Source organism: Symphalangus syndactylus, chromosome 11, assembly GCF_028878055.3.
Source record: "Symphalangus syndactylus isolate Jambi chromosome 11, NHGRI_mSymSyn1-v2.1_pri, whole genome shotgun sequence".
Lineage (NCBI taxonomy): Eukaryota > Metazoa > Chordata > Mammalia > Primates > Hylobatidae > Symphalangus > Symphalangus syndactylus.
In genome coordinates, this window is record NC_072433.2 from 35658338 (window position 1) to 35685553 (window position 27216).

Sequence of the window (27216 nt, forward strand, 5' to 3'; positions counted from 1 at the left end):
TCAAAGATGTTATTCCATCGTTTTTTGGTTTCCATTGTTGCTGTTGAAGAGTAAGCTGTAATTTTTCTTATTTGTTCCTGTGAATTTAATGTGCTTTTTCCCTTTAGCTGCTTATAAGGTTTTTTTTTTTGGTTGTCTTAGGTTTTCAGCAGCTTGACAATACCTAGGTGTTCTCTCTCTTGCTTTCTCTCTTTTTCAAATCTGCTTGAGGTCTTCTTGAATCTGTAGGTTAACATTTGTAATCAATTTTGGAAAATTCTCAGTATCTTTTCAAATATTATTTTCTGCCTTATTCTCTCCTCATGGAACTCAAACTACAGATATGTTAGACATTTTGCACATGTCTCTCACACATTGTTCTTATTTTTTTTCTTTGTGCTTTAGTTTTCAAAATTTTTATTGACATGTTTTAGAGCAGCAGTCCCCAACCTTTTTGGCACTAGGGAATGGTTTTGTGGAGGACAATTTTTCCACAGACTGGGGACAACGGGGGTGGGAGTTGATGGTTTCAGAATGATACAAGCTCATTACATGATGAGGGATGAGAAAGGAATTCAATTACATATTTTTCCATATGGTTGTTCAGTTATCCCAATACCTTATTAGCAAGTCCCTTGCCCCATTTTTTCTTATTGTTTATTCTTAGTAAGATGAAAGCTGGCCTGGTGTGGTGGCTCACACCTGTAATTCCAGCACTTTGGGAGGCCGAGGTGAGTGGATCATGAGGTCAGGAGATCGAGATCATCTTGGCTAACATGGCGAAACCCAATCTCTACTAAAAATATATAAAAAAAAAAAAAAATTAGCCAGGCATGGTGGTGAGCACCTGTAGTCCCAGCTACTCGGGAGGCTGAGGCAGGAGAATGGCGTGAACCTGGGAGGCGGAGCTTGCAGTGAGCAGAGATCACGCCACTGTACTCCAGCCTGGGTGACAGAGTGAGACTTTGTTTCACAAAAAAAAAAAAAGATGAAAGCTATTGATTTCTGTATATTATTTTTATATATTGATACTTTATTATCTATTTATAAAAATTTCCTATTTTTTCTGTTGAGTTTTCCAGTTATATAATTGTATCATCTGCAAATACAGTTTTACCTTTTCTTTTCCAGTTCTTATGACTCTAATTGCTTTTTATTCTGTAATTGAATTGGCTGACACCTCAAATACAATCAGTATCTATTCATGATAAACATTTCTGTTGTTGCAAACTAGAAGTAGAAAGTAACTCCTTATTTTGACCAAAGGTTATATACCAGAAACCCAAAGGAAACATCATATTTAGTGGGGAAACCTTAGAAGCATTTCATTAGAAGGAATAAGGCAAAGATGCCAACCATTACCCCTAATGTTTAACATAGTCCTGAGGATCCTGGCCAACGCAATAAGGACACCAAATAAGAGGTATGAGCATTCAGAGAAAAAGGATATAGCGGCCAGGCGCGGTTGCTCATGCCTGTAATTGCAGCACTTTGGGAGGCCAAGGAGGGCAGATCACCTGAGGTCAGCAGTTTCAGACCAGCCTGGCCAAGATGGTGAAACCCTGTCTCTACTAAAAATACAAAAATTAGCCAGGCATGTTGGTACACACTTGTAGTCCCAGCTACTCGGGAGGCTGAGACAGGAGAATTGCTTGAACCTGGGAGGCGGAGGTTGCAGTGAGCTGAGATCACACCAGTGCACTGCAGCCCGGATGACAGACGGAGACTATCTCAAAAAAAAAAAAAGGAAAAGGGATATAGCTTTTATTTTGTGCAGTGATCTGATCATCTACACAGAAAAATCAAGAAATCACAAACTATTAAAATTAATAATTTAAAAGTTCAACAAGATGCCTGGATACAAGATTAACTTTGAAAAATCTGTGGTAGTTTTCAACACCAGCAATAACCAACTAGAAAATATAATTTAAAATAAGATATTATTCCAAATATCAACAAAAATTTATATCTAAAAAAGGTAGGTATAAAATATATCTAAGAAGACATAGATATAAGAAGATATAAAAAGTAGATATAAAAATATCTAAGAAACAATTTAATATAAGACCTCTATGGAGTAAGTTTTAAAGCATAAAGACAGATGATGACCTTAATAAGAAATGGAGAGGGCCGAACATGGTGGCTCATACCTGTAATCCCAGAACTTTGGGAGGCTGAGGTGGGCAGATCACGAGGTCAGGAGTTCAAGTCCAGCCTGACCAACATGGTGAAACCCTGTCTCTATTAAAAATACAAAAATTAGCCGGGCATGGTGGCATGTGCCTGTAATCCCAGCTACTCAGGAGGCTGAGGCAGGAGAATCACTTGAACCCAGGAGGCAGAGGTTGCAGTGTGCTGAGATCGCGCCACCGCACTCTAGCCTGGATGACAGAGCGAGACTCCGTCTCAAAAAAAAAAAAAAAGAAATGGAGAGATAGTACATATTTTTTTCGTAGGGATGACAATATTATAAAGATGTTAATTCTTCCTAAACTAATTTATAATTACAATGCAATCACAATCAAAACTAGTTAAATATTTTTGAGAAAGTCAGCAAACTTACTGTAAAATCTAAATGGAAGAATAAGGTCTGTGAATATTAGCCAAATTAGACTTGAGAAAAAAGAGAGAGATTCCCCTGTCAGATATTAAGACATGCCATAGGCCAGATGTGGTGGCTCACGCCTGTAATCCCAGCACTTTGGGAGGCTGAGGTGAATGGATCACCCAAGGTCAGGAGTTTGAGACCAGCCTGGGCAACATGGCAAAACCCCATCTCTACCAAAAATCACAAAAATTAACTGGGCATGGTGGGGTGCACCTGTAGTCCCAGGACGCTGAGGTGGGAGGATCACTTGAGACGGGTAGACAGAGGTTGCAGTGAGCCAAGAGTGTACCACTGCACTCCAGACTGGGTGACAGAGTGAGACTCTGTTTCCAAAAAAAAAAAAAGATACACTACAAAACAATACTAATAAAATCTAATAATCTGGGTCTTACTGGTGTAAGAATTTTTAAATAGACCAGTGGACTAGAAGAGAGTTCAGGAATAGATACATTGTATATATGGAAACTTAATATAAAATAAAGGTGGCTTCATAAACCATTCAGGAAAAAATAATTTACATACGACATTAATGAAACTGGCTTACTCTAAGGAGAAAAATAAAACTGATTTCCTACCCATGCCACATGCAAATACTATCTTTGGAAGGATTGAAACATAAATGCATAATATAAATCTACGCAGTTAATTTGCAAAGGTGACCTAAGGGTGGGTAATAACTTCTTTAAACCTCTAAGCACAAACCATAACACAAGAAAGGAAACAATTAAGTAAAAATTAAGACTTCTGTTCGATGAAGACATTGATAAATGAAATTAACAATTGACAGACTGGGAAAAGATGTTTGCAGTGTCTAAAACCAGTGAGGGATTATTACTACCTAGACATACTATTTACTATTGCAAATCAATAAGAAAAAGAAAGGTACCTCAATAGAGACTTGGGCAAAGGATACCAAATGGCAATTTTAAAATAAAGAATGGCCAGTGCTGTGGCTCATGCCTGTTATGCCAGCACTTTGGGAGGCCGAGGCGGGCAGATCACTTGAGGTCAGGAGCTCGAGACCAGTCTGGCCAATATGGTGAAACCCAATCTCTACTAAAAAATACAAAAACTGGCTGGGCGTGGTAGCTCATGCCTGTAATCCCAGCACTTTGGGAGGCCAAGGCGGGCAGATCACCTGAGGTCGGGAGTTTGAGACCAGCCTGACCAACATGGAGAAACCCCGTCTCTACTAAAAATACAAAATTAGCCAGGCTTGGTGGCACATGCCTGTAATCCCAGCTACTCGGGAGGCTGAGGCAGCAGAATTGCTTGATCTCAGGAAGCTGGAGGCTGTGGTAAGCCAAGATCACACCACTGCACTCCAGTCTGGGCAACAAGAGCAAAACTCCATCTCAAAAAAAAAAAAAAAAAAAGTACAAAAATTAGCCAGGCATGGTGGTGGGCACCTGTAATCTCAGCTACTCGGGAGGCTGAGGCAGGAGAATCATTTGAACCTGGGAGGCAGAGGTTGCAGTGAGCTGAGATTGCACCATTGCACTCCAGCCTGGATGACAGAGCAAGACTCCGTCTCCAAATAAAATAAAAATAAAATAAAGAAACTTAAATGCCTATGAAGAGATAAGCCAGCGTGTTAGTAATCAGACAAATGATAAATAAAATGAATTATCATTGTATACCTATCAGACTGGCAAAGTTCAAAAAGTGAAATAACATCCATTATTGGTGGTTGGATGTGACTGCAGAGATCCTCATGCATTGCTAATGTGAGTGTAAATGGGTACACTATTTTGGAGAGCCATTTAGTCACATTACACATTGTATATGCATAGATGAATACCTAGAAATTCTGTTACTGCCTGTGTATGCAAAAGAAATTCTCGGCCAGGTGCGGTGGCTCACGCCTGTAATCCCAGCGCTTTGGGAGGCCAAGATGGGTGAATTACCTGAGGTCAGGAGTTCGAGCCTGACCAATATAGAGAAACCCCGTCTCTACTAAAAATACAAAATTAGCTGGGCGCGGTGGCACACGCCTGTAATCCCAGCTACTCTGGAGGCTGAGGCAGGATAATCGCTTGAACCCAGGAGGCGAAGGTTGCAGTGAGCCAAGATTGTGCCGTTGCACCTTGCACTCCAGCGTGGGCAACAAGAGTGAAACTCTGTCAAAAGAAAGAAAGAAAGAAAGGAAAGAAAGGATAGAAAGAAAAAGAAAGAAAGAGAGAAAGAGAGAAAGAAAGAAAGAAAGAGAGAGAGAGAAAGAAAGAAAGAGAGAGAGAAAGAAAATTCTCATATAGGTCCTTAAGAGGACAGGTATAAGGACGTCCATTACTGTAGGCATGGACAAATAAAATGTGGTTGGGGCACACCTGGAAAACTGAGCGGCAGTTACAAGCAATGGACTAGATGCACACTGGTACAATGGATGGATCTTAAAAGCCACAGTGCTAAAGAATGTGCTCAGTATGTGTCTATTGTATCTTTATACATATATTAATATTAGAGATGGGCTAGAGTGCAGTAGCTATTCACCATCTCCATTATAGCAGCACTGCAGCCTCTACCTCCTAGGTTCATGAGATCCTCCTGCTTCAGCCTCCCCAGCAGCTAGGACTACAAGTGAGCCCAGTGGCACGATCTCGGCTCACTGAAACCTCCACTTCTCAGGTTCGAGTGATTCTCCTGCCTCAGTCTCCCTAGAAGCTGGGAGTACAGGTGCCCACCACCACACCTGGCTAATTTTTGTATTTTTAGTAGAGGCGGGGTTTCACCATGTTGACCAGGCTGGTCTCAAACTCCTGACCTCAAATGATCCACCCACCTCGGCCTCCCAAAGTGCTGGGATTGCAGGTGTGAGCCACTGCGCCCGGCCGGTTTTTTTTTTTTCTTTGTAAAATGTGTGCTGCTTATTTTTATCTTACTTTTTTGAGATAAGTCCCACTATGTTGCCCAGGCTGGTCTCGACCTCCCAGGCTCAGGCGATCCTCCTGCCTCAGATTCCCAGTTAGCTGAGACTTACAGATGCCGCCACTGCGCCTGGCTGTGTCTATCTTAAAACAAAACTTCCATGAATGTCTGTATGTATTTTTAAACAATTCAATGAGGAAGGAGAATGAATTAAGTCAAATGAATGGGTGAGGATGGCAAGACAGGAAGACATGAACAGACAATACACAAAAGTACACAATTATTTCTGAATAATGGCATTATGAGTGATCATAATGTTATTTTGCACAGTTTCCTCAATGAACTTAATATTACATTAATCGGAAAAAAGTAAACTTGGCCAGCCGCAGTGGCTCACGCCTGTAATACCAGCTCTTTGGGAGGTGGAGGGTCACGAGGTCAGGAGTTCGAGACCAGCCTGGCCAACATAGTGAAGCCCTGTCTCTACTAAAAATACAAAAAGTTAGCTGGGCGTGGTGGCGGGTGCCTGTAGTCCCAGCTACTCGGGAGGCAGAGGCAGGAGAATTGCTTGAACCCGGGAAGCGGAGGTTGCAGTGAGCCGAGATTGCGCCATTGCACTCCAGCCCGGGCGACAGTATGAGACTTCGTCTCAAAAAAAAAAAAAAAAAAAAAAAAAGAGAGAGAAAAGAAAAGGAAAAAAAAGTAAACTCACATAAAATAATTAGAACCTTTCTGAAGGTGAGCAATCACAAGCTTTATTTTCCTCTATGATTATTGTTCATGTGGTTCTCTAGTTCTAGACTCAATATTGGTCACCTTTTTCCTAGAAAATAATTTATCTCGTATAGATTTCCAAGGGGGTAAAGTTGTGTGTAGTATCTAAATAATCATCATAATAACTCTTCTATAGTCAATTCTTTCTTTAATGTGTCTGCTTTTCTTAACTGGAGTTTTTGCCTAAGATATTTTTAACAATTTAATAACAATCAAGGGATACATTGTGGCTGGGTGCGGTGGCTCACGCTTGTAATCCCAGCACTTTGGGAGGCCGAGGCGGGCAGATCACGAGGTCAGGAGATCGAGACCACGGTGAAACCTCGTCTCTACTAAAAATACAAAAAAAATTAGCCGGGCGCGGTGGCGGGCGCCTGTAGTCCCAGCTACTCGGAGAGGCTGAGGCAGGAGAATGGCGTGAACCCGGGAGGCGGAGCTTGCAGTGAGCCGAGATCGCGCCACTGCACTCCAGCCTGGGTGACAGCAAGACTCCGTCTCAAAAAAAAAAAAAAAAAAAAAAAAAAAAGGGATACATTGTTCATCGGTCTAAGGTATAGCCTCTCCAGAAATCATCCAAGAATGACAGTTTCATATAAAAAGTTTTTGACTTTCTACAGTAATAAGATTCATATATTTTCTCACTATGTCCAGAAATTCTGGCTGGATTATTTAGGGGGCTGATGTGAGGACTGAATGAGTTAATACATTGCTAAGGTGTTAATATATAGTGCCTGACACATAGTAAATGTTCAACTTACTGCTATAATGGACAAAAACTGCTAATAATGATGATATTAGCTACAGACTCCATTTCTATCAGCCATACCACCCAGCACAGGCCTAGGCACAAAATACAATATTTAGGTAGATGCTCAGTGACTAATGTATGTCAACATTTGAGATTTCCCTTTACCCTCAAAATGTAGCTTACTTTATGTGTTTTCTAAAATATTTTAGGTATTAATTAATTAATTAATTAATTTATTTTGAGACAGAGTCTCGCTGTCACCCAGGCTAGAGTGCAGTGGCACGATCTCAGCTCACTGCCAGCTCTGCCTCCCGGGTTCACGCCATTCTCCTGCCTTAGCCTCCCGAGTAGCTGGGACTACAGGCGCTCGCCACCACGCGCAGCTAATTTTTTGCATTTTTAGTAAAGATGGGGTTTCACCGTGTTAGCCAGGATGGTCTCGATCTCTTGACCTCGTGATCCGCCTGCCTCAGCCTCCCAAAGTGCTGGGATTGCAGGAGTGAGCCACCGTGCCCAACCGTATTTTTATTTTTATTCTTCAGAGACTGTGTTGCCCAGGCTGGAGTGTAGACTGGCCTGAGTTTAAGACCAGTCTGAGCAACATAGTGCAACCCTGTCTCTACAAAAACAAAAAATTAGGCAGGCATGTTGGCCCACGCTTGAAGTCAGCTACTCTGGAGGCTGGGGTGGAATGATAGGCTGAGCAGGGGAGGTCGAGGATGCAGTGAGCCATGATCACACCACCACACTCCAGCCTAGGTGACAGAGCAAGATCCTGTCTCAAAAATAAATAAACAAATAAATAATAAAATAAAAATCAGCTGTTGGTTCAACTCAACTTTCTTAATTTTGTTAATGTATTTCTGCCTTTATCTTAATGTTCAGGATTATTTGTTTATTTATTTGAGACCAGGTCTCGCTCTGTTGCCCAGGCTGGAGTGCAGTGGCGTGGTCTCGGCTCACTGCAGCCTCCGCCTCCCGGGCTCAAGGGATCATCCCACCTCAGCCCCCCAAGTAGCTGGGATTACAGGCGCGCGCCACCATGCCCGGCTAATTTTTGTGTTCTTTTGTAGAGGAAGGGTCTCGCTTTTTTGCCCAGGCTGGTCTTGAACTCCTGGACTCAAGCAATCCGCCTGCCTCGGCCTCCCAAAGTGCTGGGATTTCGGGCGTGAGCCACTGCGCCCGGCCTAATAATGTTCGGGCTTTCTTATTTTCTAATTAATGTATTTAAGGCGATACATTTTCCTCAGCGTGTCGCTTTGACTGCATGCCACAATGTGAATAATGACAGGCAGGGACGTATATTAGGCGCTCATCACAGTTAGTGCTGAATATTAGTTAGTTCCCTTTAACCTTATCCTGTACTTGGCCGACAAGCATTTGTTGGGCGTCCGCCCGACGCCAAGAAGCTCTTCTTTTTCAAAGCCAGTTTCCCTGCGCTGCCCCTTTTCTCCCGCGCGGGCAACTCCTCCCGGCCTGGCCGTCACGCCCCCTCAAGTCACTCACCGCCCTGCCACGTTCCCATGACACCACGCAGGCGCCAGCAACAAACGCCAGAACCCTCCGTGCCCTTCCGCTTTCCCAAAGGCATCTCTGCGACGACAGCAAGAAAAATAGTTCCTTGACAACTGAGCTCTTTTCAGGAGGAGGCGGGACCAGGCGGGGCTTACAAGCAGAACGAAACGGAAGTCCGTGGTCCTTGTAACGGGATTGGGCCCCGCCCTCCCCGGGGGCGGGCTCAGATGGGCGGAGGGATTCATTTTAAGCAACGGGCGGCCCTCCGCCTCCATTGAAGGCGGGGAAATACCGCGGCGCTGGCGGTAGTTGCTGTGGTTTCCGTTCTGAGCTCGCAGCTTAGGAGCTGAAGATCGCGGACTTAGCGTTCCCGCGTCCGAGTCCGGCCATCAGTGGCTGCAGATCCGGAGGCCAGGAGCTCAACCACCCTTCTTCGGAACAGGGCCGGCCCGCTGCTGTGCCTTGGACGCTAGGTGCCTGTATCTACTCCGGGGCCTAGGTCGGCTCCGGGGGCGGCTTAGGAGAAGGCCGCCGGCGAGATGTTCAAAAACACGTTCCAGAGCGGCTTCCTCTCCATCCTCTACAGCATCGGCAGCAAGCCTCTGCAAATTTGGGACAAAAAGGTCGGGCTAGGGGCGGCGACGGGGCGGGGTGGAGGGGCTGCACCCCCTCCTTGTCCGGGGGCTGGGGACGGGGAATGGTTGTGTCGAATTGGGGCCTGGGAGAGGCCGAGAGGACGCTGCTGTGCCTTGTCCCCAGCCTGGCGGGACTGGGGCGCGAGGTGGGGGCGTCGTGTAAGCAGCGGAGGAGGTGGGGGGGCGGTGCATGTGGGTGGGCTTGGCTGAGATCTAAGTGTCCTGCAGCTGTGGTGTGGTTAGGGCCACGACCCTCGCTGCTGACTTGACTTGGTCGGTCAGTCCATTCTTTTGAGCCACTGTTTCCCCACCAGTATAATGGGGTTGATGGTGCCCATCTCCTACCATGAAATGCACGAACTTATTTGAGGGAGCTTTGGGGATGTAAAGATGAAAGGACCTGCTATTCACGGATTCCAAATATTTACTGATATCATGTTTTGTGCCAGGCATGGTGCTGGGCACTAGACACAGAGCCTTTGTTCAGGCACCCTTACAGAGGCGCAGACAGAAAGGCTCCGGCCAAGCCAGTGATGTTTAAATTTCATTCATTTGCTCCCTTCCTCCCACTGATCCCAAATAAGTCAGAATTCAGTGGCCCTTGGCACCTGCTCCACACTCACTGTGACTTGCCTGTACTATGCCCTCGGTGCCTGATTTCTCCATCAGGAAAACTGCAGAATGCTGACAGTCAAAGTCTTGTTTGGATTAATAAACTCAGAGCCAAGTACAGGCCTCATCTTTATTCAGGCATCCACTAGATGATACTGTGTTTGACCCCACGAGATGATGAATCTATTTTTTGCAGATGTGAAGAAAGATCTAGCTGTCTATGAATTGGTCTGCATTTTATTACTTCGGTATTTCGTTCTTCATGCAAATTCCCAGGCAATCAGCTGTACTATTTCTTGAATATAAGTTACGGGAGGCACTCCAATGTGGAATTTAAGTCATATTCTTAGTACTGCTCTCTGGGAGAATGGCGAGTGTGGGTATGCTGAATGCTGCTTTTTATAGAGATGCATGTGGAATAATCTCAGCAGGATTTATTGGTAATGAAGCCAAGAATTTTGGATTTGATCTCGGAACAAGTCTCTGTATTCCCTTATCCACAGATGAGAGCTCTGGGCCACATAAAGTTGGGAGAGAACATGAGCAGCTTTCTGCCTGTCACCATTAGGGAACTCTGCGTTCTGAGGGCAGCTTTGAGGATGGTGTGTTCATAATGTTACTTTCATAAGATAGTTGAAAAATCTGAATATAATGAAGTTGGGCCTTTGTGTATGTAACATCTGCCCATCTCTTCTCTTTCAGATGATTCTATCCACAAGCTAGAGCTAGTGCCAGAGTACAGGAAAGCAGTTCCTTAACGTTGCTGCGTTACTGAGGTTTTTAGTTTTCATGTGTTTTTTCACAATGGAATAAAGCATTGTAAACTGTAAATTGCATCTGTACAAAGAGAGCCCAGGGTGCCTGGGAACTCTGTAAGGAGGTTGGCTTCCCAGCTGTCACTTGACTCAGTTATGGGCTGTCAGAAGGCCTGAAGAGGGGGGCCCTCTGTGCCAGTGGAATTTGGAAACTGAATTGTAACAAAGTGTCAGTATAAGGCAATTGAAATCCAGAATGGGACTTGACCTAGGAGGAGAGGTTTTCAGAGCAGATAGAGAACTTACTAAAGCTGAAAGAATTCCAGTAGTAGGGAGGCCTCAGAATTTCTGTTTCAAAACTTGTATCAGTTTTCCATTTTAACCCTTCTGGGCTTGATCTTGTGTGCTGTGTTTTATTTTTCAAATGCAGCTTTTTGACTAGTCAACATGTTTACCCAAGAATATAAAAGCATAGTAACCATGGTGCACTGTGTCCCTTAACAACACCACTAGAGGTCGGATGGTATCCTAATGACATAAACACGTGTGAAAACGTTGTTAAATCGATTGGCACAGTTACTTGGAGTAAATTAAACAGACATTTTGGCAAAACCTTTAGAACACTCGTTTCAAGCAAAATCTTCACAATGGTAAAAGTTAATTTTGTGTTTCTAACTCTTCTTATTTAGACTCAATTGAAAAATGTTTAGGATTGAGGTTTTTTCCCCTCTTGGGGCAAGGGAAGGAAAGAGAAGAAAAGGGAAAGTTTGGGGCCGTATCCCTCAGCTTTGTTGTGTGTGCTTTTTCTCAGCTGTAAGTCCGCATAAAGTGCTGGAAATCCAATCCAGTAGGGGGAACACTGGGAATTGATGTACTTATCAAAGATTTATTGAGTGACAGCTGAGTGACAGGCTTTGTGTAGACTTGGGAAGATAGAGAAAGCATTTTTCCTGCTGCCAGGGACTAAGGCAAAGTTGTAATAAGGACAGAGTTTATGGGGAGGTGAGGACTGTCTACATTTAGCTAGACATGACCTTGACTTTTGCCAGTAGGTATATATTGACTGTGGTGCCTATTTATAGTTTTTATTTCAGAAAACTTTCCTGTTTTCTTTCCTGAGTATATATAGAATTTCTGTTCGGTTTCTATGAAGAATCTTGAGAAATTTGGTTTGACTTTTGTTTAGCCTCTGTCTGCATAGAAGTGAACGCTGTATTCACAGTAAATTCACAGTGAATTTGCAAGCTTCCCTTTTGTGAGGATGGCTTGCTCGTTAGTGTTTGTAACACCGGCAATTTATTTGACTCTCTGAAGCTCACAGCCCCTCCCCTCCATCTCATCCTTCGATCTCAACTTAAACATTCTTTTCATTGAGAACTTAAGTTAAGCCTCATGGGTGTGCCTGTGGCTGGCGGTTTTCTATTGTAGATCGTGCACTGGACTGCAGGTTCCTTAAGCGGAAGAACAGTATCTTACCGAAAAACCTCAGCGCTAGGACATGGTCAGACACCTTGGATTTGCATCCTGGCTGTGCTGTGTTCCAGTTGTGTGACCTTAGCTATGTCCTTAACCATTCAGTTTTCTCATCTATTTCTCATGGTTATGAAGATTCAATGAAGCTGTATATAAAGTCCTTAGCAACAGAGTTATAGTATATGCAGTCATGCACCACATGATGACGTTTCAGTCAATGACAGACCTTACACATGACAGTGGTGCCATAAGATTATCATGGAGCTGAAAAATTCCTGTCGCTTAGTGACATAATAGTTGTTCGTTAAGTCAAATGCATTAGTCGTGTTTGTGAGTAGGTGTAAACCAACCTACTGCACTGCCAGTCATGTAAAAGTATAGCATATACAATGATGTTCAGTGCCTAACACTTGATGATAAATGACTGTGTTACTGGCTTATGTATTTACTATACTCTTTATCATTATTTTATTGTATTTTATCTTTCTGAGACAAGGTCTTGCTGTTGCCCAGGCTGGAATGCAGTAGCACAATCAGGGCTCACTGCAGTCTCCATCTCCCGGGCTCAAGCAATCCTCCCAACTCAACCTCCCAAGTAGCTGGGACTACAGGCCCTCACCACCACACCTCGCTAATTTTTGTATTTTTGTAGAGATGGGGTTTCTCCATGTTGCCCAGGCTGGTCTTGAATTCCTATGCTCAAGCAGTCCTCCTGCCTCAGCCTCCCAAAGTGCTAGAATTACAAGCATGAGTTCCCGTGCCTGGCCTTATCATAATTTTAGAATGTACTCCTACTTACAACAACAACAACAACAAAAAGTTAACTGGAAAAATAACCTTAGGCAGGTCCTTCAGGAGATATTTCAGAAGAAGCAGTGTTGTCATAGGAGATGACAGCGCCATGTGCGTTATTGCTCCTGCAGACCTTCCAGTGGGACAGCATGTGGAGGTGGAGACTGTGATTGATGTTAATGATCCTGACCCTGTGCGGGCCTGGGCTCATGTGTGTGTTTGTGTCTTAGTTTTTAACAAAAAAGTTTAAAAAGTTAAAAAAAGAAATAGGAAAAACCTTATGGAATAAAGATATATAGGAAGAAAATATTTTTGTGCAGTTGAACATTGTGTTTGTGTTTTAAGCTAAGTGTTAGGTACAAAATAGTCTAAAAGTTTTTAAAATTTTTAAAGTTTATAAAGTAAAAAAGTTTCAGTAAGCCAAGGTTAATTTATTATTGATGAAAGAAAAATATTTTTAATAAATTTAGTGTAGCCTGGCCAGGCACAGTGGCTCATGCCTGTAATCCCAGCAGTAAGTAAATAACTAAATAAAATAAATGTAGTGTAGCATAAGTGTATTGTGTTTACAAAGTATTCAGTAATGTTCTAGGCCTTCACATTCACTCACCACTCACTCACTGACTCAACCCAGAGCAACTTCCAGTCCTGCATGCTCCACTCATGGCCAGTGCCCTATCCAGTTGTATCACTTTTTATCGTTTATACAGTACTTTACTGTACCTTTTCTATGTTTAGACACACAAATGCTTACCATTATGTTACAGTTGCCTACAGTATTCAGTACCATAGTATGCTGTACAGATTGTAGCCTATGGCCCAGGTGTGTAGGATGTTGTACTGTCTAAGTTTGTGTAAGTACACTCTGATATTCACACAGCCATGGAACTGCCTAATGAGGCATTTCTCAGAACGTAACCCCATCCTTAAGCAATGCATGACTGTAGTTAGTACTTTATAAGTAATGACATATAGTATTAAATATGGCAGGGACTGAGGAATTTGCTCAAAACTAAAATAAGATGTTTAAACCGAGCTCACCATCCAGATTTCTAGGAATAGGAAGTACTGTAAAACCAGACTTCTGAAGTGAGAAGAATTTAGTTGTTGCACCATGGCTCGCCCAGCCCTAAGCCCTTAATGTGGCTCTAAGGCCACATAACCCATGCTCTGGCACCTGCTTCACTCGTTCTCCAGGCGGGGCTCACTTCACCCGGTTCCCCCTCTTAGTAGTAGCCTCCTACTGAATTGAAGGAAGTCCTGTTCTCGCACTTTCAAGCTTTTGCACTTCCTGGTCCCTCTGCTGGGCGCTGCCCCTCACCACCCCACAAGCCTCACTCCCATCTTTTCATTAGTCTCCAGTCACAGTTCAAAGGCCTTTCTCAGAGTGACCTTCCTTGACTCTTCAAGGTAAGTTAATTTCTTTTTTATCACATTTGACATTATTAGCTTCTTAAGGTCTGTATTCCTGGCTATACAGTTTCCTGATAGAAGCTTTTGTAAGTTTCTAAACCAACAGCTTAGAAGAAATTAGGGGTTTCTTTAATGTTACCTTGACATCTGGCACCAGCAAATCATATTTATTAAAAGACTCTTATGTTTAATGTAAACATTACTTCTGGTTGTAAGGAAAATACCAGGAGGTTCTGTTCCCACTTATACTTGTGTAAAACAGGCTATAATTTTCAGCCTTGTTTTTTTTTTGTTTTTTTTTTTTGAGACAGTCTCGCTCTGTCCCCCAGGCTGGAGTGCAGTGGCACAATCTCGGCTCACTGCAAGCTCCACCTCCTGGGTTCATGCCATCTCCTGCCTCAGCCTCCTGAGTAGCTGGGACTACAGGCGCCCGCCACCAAGCCCGGCTAATTTTTTGTATTTTTAGTAGAGACAGGGTTTCACAGGTTGCCCGGGCCGGTCTCAAACTCCTGATCTCAGGTGATCCACCCACCTCAGCCTCCCAAAGTGCTGGGATTACAGGCGTGAGCCACCGCGCCCGTCCGAAGGCATGGATTTTAATTACACTTGCCTTTTCTTAGCTGTGCACATAATTGTCCTTACGCTAACTTAGGGGTTGTTGGTGTATGCCCAGAGTTGCTTGTCTGCTGTCTGGATAGCCCCTGTCAAGTACAGCGAAGGGAGTGAAGCCTTTGACCCTTGGAGCCTGGGAATCTGAGTCGGAGCTATGCCCAGTTCTCCCCACAGGGGTCTCCCTCTGCCTAATTTCTGTCTCGGAAGCCGGCCCTTAACCCAGTGCAGGAACTTTCCTGCTGAAATGGACAGCTCTAATGGCTTAATGTAAATTAGAGCATGTGTCATTAAAGCTAGGATGCCAGATGGCTGAGGGTTCAGCTGCCTGCCAGGCTGAGTGGGTGGGGCCAGAAAAATGAAAGTTGGGGGAGGGAATGGATACAACTCGTGTTATTTTTAAAGCAATCATAGAAATATACAGCATCCACCAGCTCCCTCCCTATCCCACTAGTAGTATTTTTTTTTTCCCTCAGCTTGACCCACCTCCCTGAGGCTTACATTGCGGGGAGGGAGAGAAATCGGTGTTATTAGTTGCCCTAGCAACCATGGAAAGCCTGGGAGAGTGATTGTAAGACTGGCCTGAAGCTTTGGTCACCTCTGTTGTCTGCAGAGGCAGAGAACCACTATGATCTGTAATTGCCAGTAACTGGGTTCTGAAGCTCTTTGAGTATCTCCAGCTCATGGGCAGGGGAGGGGAAATTAATGAAATAAAACAATATTGGCTTTAGATTTTTTTTTTTTTTTGAGGAATAAAGCACTCATAGGCCACACTTTGATAGTGGGAATGTATCATGAATGAAAAAGAATTAACAAATCAAAAACAGTCGGCTGTTTTTGTGATCTAGAGAGGGACAGAACATGTTAAAACCTGCTTCCGCCATGAGCAATAAATGCTGAGCAGTTCATTTTATCTTCATCCCAAAGCCAAGCCTGCCAGTGACCTCTGAACTGGAAGGAGCTAAGGAAAGGACGTTGATACTTTCTGAGACATGTATCTTCCTGTATGCTGTTGTCAGAAGCTGGTTTTAGGAGGGGGTTGCTTTCCTGAAGACCTTTATAATATTAGGCAATGACAGCCACATTTAAGGTGGTGGGGAGCCTTTGCCCCAAATTGCCTGTCGCCTCTCCCCTTTGATCCTAGTTTTAGAGCCTAGAGAAGAGGCTTTGGGAAATTACCCTCTAATGCACATATCTGATTCATCGCCCTTACTACCTCCACCCTACTCTTTTCCAGTGAGTTTGTATTTGCAGCCCTTTAAACTTAATAAAGGAGAAAAATCATAATTCACTAACAAATCCACTTAATTTGATTTCAAACCTCTGGAGACTTGTCACATGGGGATACTTGTGTTTTTCTTCTTTGGGGGTTAAACAGTCTCTTGGGGAAAAGCTCTGTTTAGTTTGTCTTACCACCAGCCAGGTTCAAACTCTAGAGACTGATGGGCATTCCTTCAACAAAGTTGCCTTGACCCTTCCAAGTTCCCTTGTTTTGTGGAATACATTCATTCATTTTGTAAAACTTAAATTTGTGAGTGTGTTTGTTATCTAGTAACACTGGGAGAAAAAGAAATCTCTTTAGTAATTTATTGAAATCCAAATAAAAGTTAGCTTGCCTTCGGGCAGAAGTGTAGGAATACTACAGTCTATCCGGCTTCCAGCCTGCATTGGCTTCTGTGTGCATTGTACGGCTTTGTTTTCTTCTGTAAAGACCTGAATAGGTCATATCTGCTGGAGTTCCAGGGAAGTCGTAAACTTTGAGATGGGCAGAAGGCAGATTCCCTAACATTTTCTCCCTGTGAGATCTGGCTGGTCTTTCTGGAACTGAGGGAGGCCTCTTGTTGACTCTGGCCAGAGAGAGCTTGAGGGATGTGAAATTTGAGGGCATGCTTTAAATAAGGGTGGGTCAATAGCAACATGTTGCTTTTTAGCAATAGCAGTTTTCAGGCCCAAGTTACTTCTTAATCCTGTCAATTTAACTGTCTATTTGATCTTTGCAGTTTGTCCCGTTTTAAAGAATGGTTATGTTATTGAGAATAATTAGTGGTGTGTTACAAAAGTAGTGTTTGCATCTTGTTGGAATACTGCCAGCTCTTATCAGTAGGGCTGCTCGCATTAGTTGGAAATGATTTCTTCATTAATTCCTTCTTCACTGAGTCTGCCTGGTTTTCCACAGAAAATATAGGAGGAATATTGCCACTTAGGTTGGAAACATTAGATGGCGAATGAGGTGGGCAGTGGTGGCGTGTTCTGCACAGACCCAAGCCTTTGTGCTCTTAATCTCCTTGGAAAGGGGCCCAGAATTCAAAGCAGGAGGGCATTGAACATTGCCAGCTTTGTTTGAGAATCATTTCAATGTGACGTTTTGTGTCTTGAGAGCCTAAGAAATGCTCCATTGGCAGGGATTGGGATCCCGTCTAGCCCAGCATTCTGTCTCTGACAATGGGCACCCATTTGTGGAAGCATTCTTCATGCTGGCGGCCCTGTGGGCTTTGTGATATGCCCCAGCATCTCTGGCTTCCTATAATAGTCCACGGGGGATGTGTTATCCAGGAATTTTTAAAACCCTCCTTGAACCTATTCATATGTGCCAACTCTTAGGGTGACAGATTCCAGAAGTCAGCAAATATTTGAACTCTTAGTTTATGGCTAGCACTGTGCTAAGCATTGTCGCAGATAGAACTGATGCTTCATAACTGGTCTTTGCTCTTGCTTGAGCTTATTCTTTTTTAAGGAGACAAGACTTGGTTGCAGTTGTGAAAAAGGTGGGCAGTGACATCAGATGTCACCTTTAGAACACCAGGCAGACCATGAGTGGATCAGACTCACAGTGACAGAGCTCACAGGGACTAATGTCTAAAAACAGAAACATATTATTAATAATTTATGTTGAAAAATAAAACTACCAGACTCAACACTGATTTCTCCCCATATGCAAGTCTAATAGCCAAATTGTAATCAGAAGGCTGATGAGTGAACAAGAGGAGCTTTAGTCAGTGTGATTGAGTCATTGATTATGGCAGCCTAAGACAGCCCTTTCCACAATACCTAAAGAAAGACTGTATGTTTGTCTTTCTGATGTCTCCTGTTCTAAACCTAGTTGATCTTTTTCATATGCTATTCCATTCAGCCCTAATAGTCCAGCCTTGTTTTTTTTGTTTGTTTGTTCATTTTTGAGACAGGATCTCACTCTGTCGCCCAGGCTTGAGTACAGTGGCACAATCACGGCTCACTGCAGCCTCGACCTCCCAGGCTCAGGCTGTCCTCCCACCTCAGCCTCCTGAGGAGCTGAGACTGCAGGCATGTGCCACTACACCTGGCTAATTTTTTGTATAGATGGAGTTTCACCATGTTGTCCAGACTGGTCTTGATCTCGGAGTTCAAGCAATCCTCTCGCCTTGGCCTCCCAAAGTGCTGGGATTACAAGCGTGAACCACCATGCCCGACCCCAGCCATGTTTTTTTGGTTTGGTTTGGTTTTTTTTTTTTTTTTTTTTTTTTTTTTTTTTTGAGATAGGGTCTTGCTCTGTCACCTACTCATCTAGGCTGGAGTGCAGTGGCACAATCACAGCTCACTGCAGCCTGGACCTCCTGGGCTCAAGTGATCCTCCCACCTTAGCCTCCCAAGTAGTTGGGACTATAGGCGCACTACAGGTGCACGCCACCACACCTGGCTAATTTTTTGTAGAAACAATGTCTTACTATGTTGCCCAAGCTGATCTCGAACTCCTGAGCTCAAGCTGTCCTCCTGCCTCGGCCTCCCAAAGTGCTGGGATTACAGGCATGAGCCATTGTGCCTGGCTCCAGCCCTGTTTTGAAAGTACCTTTGCATATCTGTTCTGTCCATATTAGTTGCTTAAAAGTTTAATGCTTGAAGATAATTGTTCTTTCCTAAATATTTTGAGAGGAGGAATCTGTATTGAGTATTGATTCCTCCCCATCGTCTACCTCCTACATATGCAGCAAACAATACAAAACAATGCAGGATGAGGTGCTAAATTATGTCGTCTAGACAACATGAGCCAGAAAAACAAATCAGAGAAAAGAGAGGTCAGTGTGGGCTGAAAATGCTAAAGAAGGCATCTGTGTGTGGCACAAATGGGAATTGAATTCCTGCTTTAAAAAGTAGAAAATTAGGGAAAAGCAGACAGGGAAGCATGAAGCAGGATAACTCCAGGGGAGGAATGCTTTCACTTTTTGTTGCTGCCCTCCTCAGTAACACTCAGCTTTGGTTTTTCTGGCCAAAGAAATATACAAGGCAGGACGGGCGCAGTGGCCCATGCCTATAATTCCAGCACTTTGGGAGGCCAAGGCAGGTGGATCACAAGGTCAGGAGTTCGAGACCAGACTGGCCAACATGGTGAAACCCCGTCTCTACTAAAGATACAAAAAAAAAATTAGCTGGGCGTGGTGCCGCATGCTTATAATCCCAGCTACTCAGGAGGCTGAGGCAGGAGAATCGCTTGAACCTGGAAGGCAGAGGTTGCGGTGAGCCAAGATCGCGCCATTGCACTCCAGCCTGGGCGACAGGGCGAGACTCCGTCTCAAAAAAAAAAGAAAAAAGAAAGAGAAAGAAAGAAATCTACGAGGCAGTATGAGTCAGTGGAAAGGCTGCTGAATCCTTAGTCTCCTACTTAGGGTTTGGCATTTGCAGTTCCGGGGTGCCAATGTCCACATTTGTAAAATGGAAACAGTATCACCTGCCTTGTTGTTTTTATTGTGTGAGGCTTAAGTGAGAAGGGAATGTGTGTGATATTCCTGGTGCATAGTAGGCATTCGGTAGATATTAGCTGAATCTAAATTGAGTTGATGTATTTGGGGAGAAGTTTCCCCTGGTTTAGGGATTGCCAAATTACCTGGGATTCCCATGGTGGTTGATGTGACCCTGTCTAGAGGTAATAGCATGGCTTACTTACATATAAGCTTCAGTGTACTGTGTCACAAATTTCTTTGTACGCCTCTTGGGCTACCATGGTTTTCTTTAAATAGTCCTATTCAGCCTTGTCGGATATTTCAGTACTAATCGAATTTTCTTTCTTGTAGGTACGGAATGGCCACATCAAAAGAATCACTGATAATGACATCCAGTCCCTGGTGCTAGAGATTGAAGGGACAAATGTAAGGTAGGTTGCCACCTCTGTTCTCCCAGAGACATCATATACTAGGGAGGCTGTATGTCATAGAGGTTAATAGCACAGACTGCAGGGTCAGAGTGCTGGATGTGAGTCCATCTCTGCCACTTAGAGCTTACCATGGGCAAGTTACTGAATCCCCCAGACCTTAGCATACTCATCTGTACAATGGGCAGAATAATAGTACATTTTCCTTATAGGGTTATTGTGAGGAGTAAATAAATGAATATATATAAAACACTTAAAGCCTTGCTTAGCACATAGTAAGTACGATGTCAGTTATTAGCTATATTATTAACCAAAGTGTCTGTTGGGGTGGGGAGTGGGCAGTGTTGTACAGCTCATCCAGTGGGTGGACAGTGTGGTTTTCAGTGCCATAGAGGTCTCAGTTTTGGTTTTCTGTCATTTGATGGCTCCCCTGGACCAGAATTGAGGTCTTCTCTCACTGGAGGAGCTTCTAAGATCCACTGTCTGGCTTTGTTTTTCAGATATTTTATTGCTGCTGTCTAGTCCTGTGTTAAGCTTTTGTTTCTGGGTCCAGCATTTGTTAAAGCATCCGCTGACTTAGGGCTGAGGGATTCACTGGGTGGCATGTCTGAATCTTTTAGATCTGCTTTCCAGTGTATCCTCTTGGACCGTGTGTTATTGTTGCGCATACCACAAAGGAAGAGAGTCCAGGAGTGTGTTTATTAGTATTTCCTCTCTCTACAGCACCACATATATCACATGCCCTGCAGACCCCAAGAAGACACTGGGAATTAAACTTCCTTTCCTTGTCATGATTATCAAAAACCTGAAGAAGTATTTTACCTTCGAAGTGCAGGTAAGTATGTGTACATGAATGTGTCCACTCTTGACTATACCAAAGAGATAGCCTTTGAACTGATGGGAAAAAGTGGCCCTACAAAAGTATCTTTATCCTTTTGCATGTATTCTTTTCTGCTTCTAGTGTAAGCCCAATGCAGTCCTTGTTATGTAAATTTGATATTAGTAATAAAATTTAATGCCAGGTTTTTAAAGAAACAGTAAGCACCTAGAAAATCTACTAATTTCAAAGTGTCAGTTAGTGTGGTATCCATTTGGGGAGTGATTATTTAATAGTGGGTGGCTGTTCTGTTTTAGTATTTCTGATTTTTCAAAAGGAAGAACATTTATATACTCTATGGTCTGAGAGCCTGCTGACTGTGTTACATGTCATAAGCAGCTGGTGTTGTCTTGGCAACAAACAAGATAAACTTGCTACTTCCGGGCCATCTGCATGCAGCGTATGACCTGTGTCTGGTCTGTTTATTTTCCTCTAAGTCTCAGCCTTGGGAAAGCAAGCTGTGGGAATTCAGGTCCTTGTCTGGACAAGGTTGTGTGCTTCTTCCAAGACAAAGCTAGTGTGACGCTTCTTCTCTGTATTTCACAGGTACTAGATGACAAGAATGTGCGTCGTCGCTTTCGGGCAAGTAACTACCAGAGCACCACCCGGGTCAAACCCTTCATCTGCACTATGCCCATGCGGCTGGATGACGGCTGGAACCAGATTCAGTTCAACTTACTAGACTTCACGCGGCGAGCATACGGCACCAATTACATCGAGACCCTCAGAGTGCAGGTACTGCTCCTTTCCCAGATAGAGCTCTGGGTTGGGGATAGGGCACACTGCGTCTAATATTGGCTTGTGGCCCATGCAGCAGAACAGTGTGGGTTTCTGGCTTCAGTTGCCACACTGTCCAGGGAGCTTTGGCCTCACAAAGGTCCAGGAAATATTCAGAAGTCGGGTCAGGTATAGAGGTGAACGCAGCAAGTAAGACCTCCCTCTTGCCAGAATCCATCCCTAAGACAAGCCAAGGAGATGCTGGAGATGAAGTGTTTCCAGTCCTAGAAGAGGGCCTCTAGAAGATTCAGGAAAAGGGGGAGAACAGTCACATTTAGCCTCTCAAAAGAAGCATTGCCTTGACAGATCCATGCAAATTGTCGCATCCGACGGGTTTACTTCTCAGACAGACTCTACTCAGAAGATGAGCTGCCGGCAGAGTTCAAACTGTATCTCCCAGTTCAGAACAAGGCAAAGGTAAGCCAGTCTTCCCCACAGGAAGGCCCACCAGTGAGTTGGGGGAGCTGTGTTGCTGGAAGGTGCTCTGGTCTAAGAATTCAGCTGCAGAGCCTCTCTGTGTTGACACTTTGGGGTGCCTTTATATCGCAAGATCTTAGGTCTCCTTCCAGCATCAGCACTGAATCAGGAATGCTCCTGTGAAATATTCTGTTACTGCTGTCTCCTCTCTCCACAGTGAGAGGGAATGAGGCACTTCCTACTACTGGCTCACAGAACTTCAGAAAATATCTTCCATCTTAACTCTTTTTTTTTTTTTTTTGAGATGGAGTCTTGCCCTGTTGCCCAGGCTAGAGTACAGTGGCACGGTCTCAGCTCACTGCAACTTCTGCCTCCTAGGTTCAAGGGATTCTTGTGCTTCAGACTCCTGAGTAGCTGGGATTACAGGCGCCCGCCACCATGCCCAACTAATTTTTAATTTTTATAGAGATGGGGTTTCACCACGTTGGCCAGGCTGGTCTCAAACTCTTGACCTCAAGTGATCTGCCTGCCTCGGCCTCCCAAACTGCTGGGATTACAGGCATGAGCCACCGTGCCCAGCCCCATCTTAACTCTTAATCAGCCCAAAAGTATTATCAGCTGATAGGTCCCTGCTAACACAAGGGTGGGTGCTTCCCTGCCTGTGTGCTGCAGATGTGTGTCCATTCTCCACAGTCACTGTCCACTCAAGTGTCACCAGGAGCAGGGGGCCTGTGAGACTGACCGTCTATTTTCTAGTAACTTAAACTGATGCCTCTTCTCTGTTTTTTCCCTTCAGCAATAACTGGAATTGTGACTCAAGGGATAGACCCTGGATGTGACTCTTCTTTTTAGAAGGAAACTATGTGGAGGACGATGCAAAAACATATTTATCTTAGTTCGCTCTGCTGTAGTTTTGTAGTTCTGTTATTTATACTTGGTGTTACTTGTCATGGACACCGGTGAACATGCCGTAACTCTGTGACTGCATTGTAAGTGCAGTGGGGGTAAGCAGTCCTGTGAGTGGTGCATGAATGCTGGAGCTTATTCCGCTGCCTGCCCCAGTGAGGGGGGAGATACCTTTATCATGAACTTACAGAATTGAAGATGGCCCATAAGGAATTCCAGACCAATATTTCTTCCTGCGGTTTATTCTATGTTTTATATATTATCTAAATATATGTATATGCTGTGTCATACCCATAATCTGGAAATGAATAAAATGATATATTCCTGGTTTGTAAATTTGTTCCTAGTTTGTCTTTTTTCATGGTGACATTTCTGTTTCCTTTGTGATATGAAAAGAGAACTGTTTCCATTGAACATCTTGTACATTTCATGCTGTGAAATGTCTTGTATTAAGTGTCTAAAGAAAAAGACATATTATGCAGCTGACCCTTGAACAACACAGGTTTGAATTGTGCGGGTCCATTTATATGAGGATTTTCTTCCACCTCTGCCACCCCTGAGACAACAAACCAGTCCCTCCTCCTCTCCCTCCACCTCCTCCTCTTCCCCTCCTCATCAGTGTGAAGACAACAATGATGAAGACCTTTATGATGATCCACTTAATGAACAGTAAATATATTTTCTCTTCTTTATGATTTTCTTAATAACGTTTTCTTTTCTGTAGCCTACCTTATTGTGAGAATATAAAATACGGTATGCAATTCATACAAAATATGTGTTGAATGGCTGTTTATATTATCAGTAAGAGTTCTAGTCAACAGAAGGCTATAGTAGTTAACCTTTGGGAGAGTCAAAAGTTATACATAGATTTTTGCATAAGGGGGTCGGTGCCTCTAACCTCTGAGTTGTTCAAGGGTCAACTGTATAAACTGGTTCAGAACAACTTTAAAGACTAAATGGGAAAAAAAAATAGTATGTGACCAGTGGAATCATCTTGCTAGGGGTTGGGTCCTAGGTTGAGCTTAAGACAGAATGACATAGTCTAAATTGCACCTAAAGCATTGGAGCAGATCACCATTTCTCTATCTGAGTTCCTGCTGAAGTACTACTGGCCTTGAGTGTAGGGACTTAAATAAAAATGTTTCTTTTTTTGAAACAGAGTCTCACTGTCGCCCAGGCTGGAATGCAGTGGCAACATCTCAGCTCACTGCAAGCTCCTCCTCCTGGGTTCACGCCATTCTCCTGCCTCAGCCTCCCGAGTAGCTGGGATTACAGGCGCCCGCCACCATGCCCGGCTAATTTTTTTCTATTTTTAGTAGAGACGGAGTTTCATGGTGTTAACCAGGATGGTCTTGATCTCCTGACCTCATGATCCGCCCGCCTCGGCCTCCCAAAGTGCTGGGATTACAGGCGTGAGCCACTGCACCCGGCCAGAAAAATGTTTCTTTAAACGCTGGAATCGCATGAGGGAACTGGAACCTTACACCACTTTTCCCACTGTGCTTATTCTGGGCTCTGGGCAGATGCCTGTTGAGTGGAATGACACTGGCACTATTGCCTGCCTTTTTCTTTTTTTTTTTTTTTTGGTTAGGCACAGATGAATTTGCAAAAGTTAAGCACTGTATATGATGCAACTCTACCACATGCAACATTTCTGAGGGGAAAGCAATTTGAGGGCAGAGAAGAGCACATATCAGCATCCCCCTGTTAGGTGGTGTCCTATATGATCTTGAAGGACACACAACTAATACAGTGATTACCTGGGCAGAATAATTTTGTTGTGTTATTTTTTAATCACTTGTATACTTTCTTCTACTATTAAAAAAAAAAAAATGTTTTTGGCCGGGCGTGGTGGCTCAAGCCTGTAATCCCAACGCTTTGGGAGGCCAAGGCAGGTGGATCACTTGAGGTCAGGAGTTTGAGACCAGCTTGGCCAATATGGTGAAACCCCATCTCTACCAAATATAAAAAATTAGCTGGGTGTGGTGGCACGCTTCTGTAATCCCAGCTACTTGGGAGGCTGAGGCAGGAGAATTGCTTGAACCTGGGAGGCAGAGGTTGCAGTGAGCTGAGATCATGCCACTGTACTCCAGCCTGAGTAACAGCAAGACTCCATCTCAAAAAAAAAATTTTTTTTGGAAAGACATTTTTGTAATAAAAATTTCAAAGTTAATGCAAGAGCAAAAGGCTATTCCAGATTCTGTGCCCTCCCCCAGTCACTCCCCGGGGTTTGCTGTCATTGCACAGACTAGAATTGTGGGCACCTGCCATTTTGACTTTGGTTAGAGGTGAAAACACTAAGTTCTGGAATTTGTCATTTCCACTGCTGCCTTCTGAGAAGTTAAATGGCAGGAAGCATGCTTTCCCCGCATCCGTATCCTCCAGAGTATGCTGTGGGGAAGCATGGCCAAGTCTCTGAGGAGGCAGGGGCTACAGGAGGGGGAGAAGTGGAGGGGAGGGTGCTCCACAGCTACGTGATGAGACAGTTGTCAAGTGCCTGAAACTCAGGTGGGCGCAGTTAAGACAACTTTCCCCTTTCTCCTGCCAGTGACCAGCCTGGAGCCACCTTCTGGAGGATGCTGCCCCTCTCCTTTGAGTCCCTAGTCGTCAGCATCACAGAACACCCCCTCAGCCCAGGTGACAGAGCCTGCTCTTGCAGGGCCAACTTCGGTCAAAACTGAATGTCGTCCTGCTTCCCTGTGCTTAGCATATCAGCATCCCCCTGTTAGGCAGTGTGCCTGTCTCCTTCACTTTCTCGGCTACAGTAGGAATCTTCAAATGGCTTGAGTGGGTGGAGGGGTGGGCAGTGACCAACAGAGTGTCTAGCCTCTGGCCACTGTCTAGTGAAATCTTCCCTCCAATCCAGACTCGATTATGGCATGAAAGATGCTTTTGTGGTGACAAGAAAACCGGGTTAACTTCTCATCTCTTCTGGGTGCCAGGATATCAGTGAAGTGCTCCTGGGGGTTCAGAGCAACACAGCGAGGCACTCTCCTCCACACAGAGCCTCTTTCACCCCAGGCACTTGTCAGACCGTGTCTGGGGATTACCTCACCACCCTCTTTGGGGTGGTAGGCGGCGACTTCCCAGATGCCTCACATACCCATCCCAGAGGAAGAAGGAAGCGAGGGGCCCCAGGGGTGATGAGAGGTATTATCTGAGCTGGCCCCAGGCCAGGGTGAATAGTGGTGTCATGACTGCACAGCCCCTTGCCTGCAGCTTTCCAGCTCACCAGGAAGACGACAACCTCCAGTGAGCCTGAGGGAAGAGGGAATGACAGGCTGCTGGGCTGAGGCGCCCTCATGGAGTTTGGGCCCGGGTGATCTCGGATCACGGTAATTGGAGCAGGCAGAATTGCATTATCCAGCTCCTTGGAAGTCATGGTGTGTTTTAGAAGGAATTGCCCTCTAAATGAGAGAGTGTTAGGTAATTGGCATGAACTTGGAATAGCACATAGCCGTTCCCAACAGGGCTGATTCTGGGGGAGAGTCGATTTACTCTGGCCCTTAATTGCCCCTGGCCCGTTGATTGCTTCCTCTATAGCCAGGCTAGAAGACTGGCCGGCGCCACACCAGTCCCCTCCTGGGGCATTTCTGAAGGTTGCAAGAATCCCAGAGAACAACCCCAAACCGATATCCCTAGCCCCTCAGCAGCTTCAGCCAGAAGCCCTAAGTGTCAGGAAATTCACTGAAAAAGGTCTTGGAGCTCTTGTCCACATCCCCATCCCCCTCATTTTACTGATCAGAACACTGAAGCCCAGAGAGGGATGGGCTAGCCCCTCTAGAAGCGACGAGGTGGAACGAGGACCCAATGCACCTGATGAGACCTATATCCTCTTTTATGTTGGCATCCCTTTGCCTCAAGGACTGGAGTCAGCTCTGCCTCAGCAGTGAGGGCTGGCCTGGTCAGTCACTATGTGGTCACATATTAGTTGAACACCAGGGTCTGAGGCTGACAGTAAAAATCTCATTTGTGTTTAACCAGGGAATCATAAAAGTAATACATGCTCATGGTACATTCATGAGCTCATGGTCCAAAGAATATGAAGGGCTGGGCACGCCTGTAATCCCAGCACTTTGGGAGGTCAAGGCAGGTGGATCACTTGAGATCAGGAGTTTGAGACCAGCCTGGCCAACAGGGTGAAAGCCTATCTCTACTAAAATACAAAAAAATTAGCCGGGCGTGGTGGCGCACACCGCTAATTCCAGCTACTCGGAGGGCAGAGGCAGGAGAATCGCTGGAACTTGGGAGGCGGAGGTTGCAGTGAGCTGAGATTGCACCACTGCACTCCAACCTGGGCAGCAAGAGTGAAACTCCGTCTCAAAAAATAATAATAATAATA

The 27216-nt window shown here is 44.5% G+C and overlaps 1 protein-coding gene across 2 annotated transcripts; it reads left to right on the forward strand.

The window, feature by feature from the left end:
* Positions 1–8636: 8636 nt before the first annotated feature.
* CFAP20 (cilia and flagella associated protein 20) lies at positions 8637–23210 on the forward strand. 2 transcript variants are annotated; one of them, XM_055297975.2, is made up of 6 exons: positions 8637–9112; positions 19821–19900; positions 20621–20732; positions 21321–21509; positions 21858–21968; positions 22765–23210. In XM_055297975.2, the coding sequence occupies exons 1-6, from the start codon at positions 9029–9031 to the stop codon at positions 22768–22770; spliced, it is 582 nt and encodes a 193-aa protein (XP_055153950.1). In that variant the 5' UTR covers positions 8637–9028; the 3' UTR covers positions 22771–23210. The 2 variants fall into 2 exon arrangements, with proteins under 2 accessions (XP_055153950.1, XP_055153949.1); XM_055297974.2 differs by lacking the exon at positions 22765–23210 and having other exon boundaries at positions 8746–9112; positions 21858–22252.
* The last annotated feature ends 4006 nt before the right edge of the window (positions 23211–27216 follow it).

What these genes read in the sequence shown, in the direction of transcription:
- CFAP20 (XM_055297974.2), top strand. Translation starts at nt 9,029, where the DNA reads ATGTTCAAAAACACGTTCCAGAGCGGCTTCCTCTCCATCCTCTACAGC. An exon ending in TGCAAATTTGGGACAAAAAG is followed by an intron (nt 9,113 to 19,820) that starts GTCGGGCTAGGG and finishes TCTTTCTTGTAG; the next exon opens with GTACGGAATGGCCACATCAA. An exon ending in ATTGAAGGGACAAATGTAAG is followed by an intron (nt 19,901 to 20,620) that starts GTAGGTTGCCAC and finishes CTCTCTCTACAG; the next exon opens with CACCACATATATCACATGCC.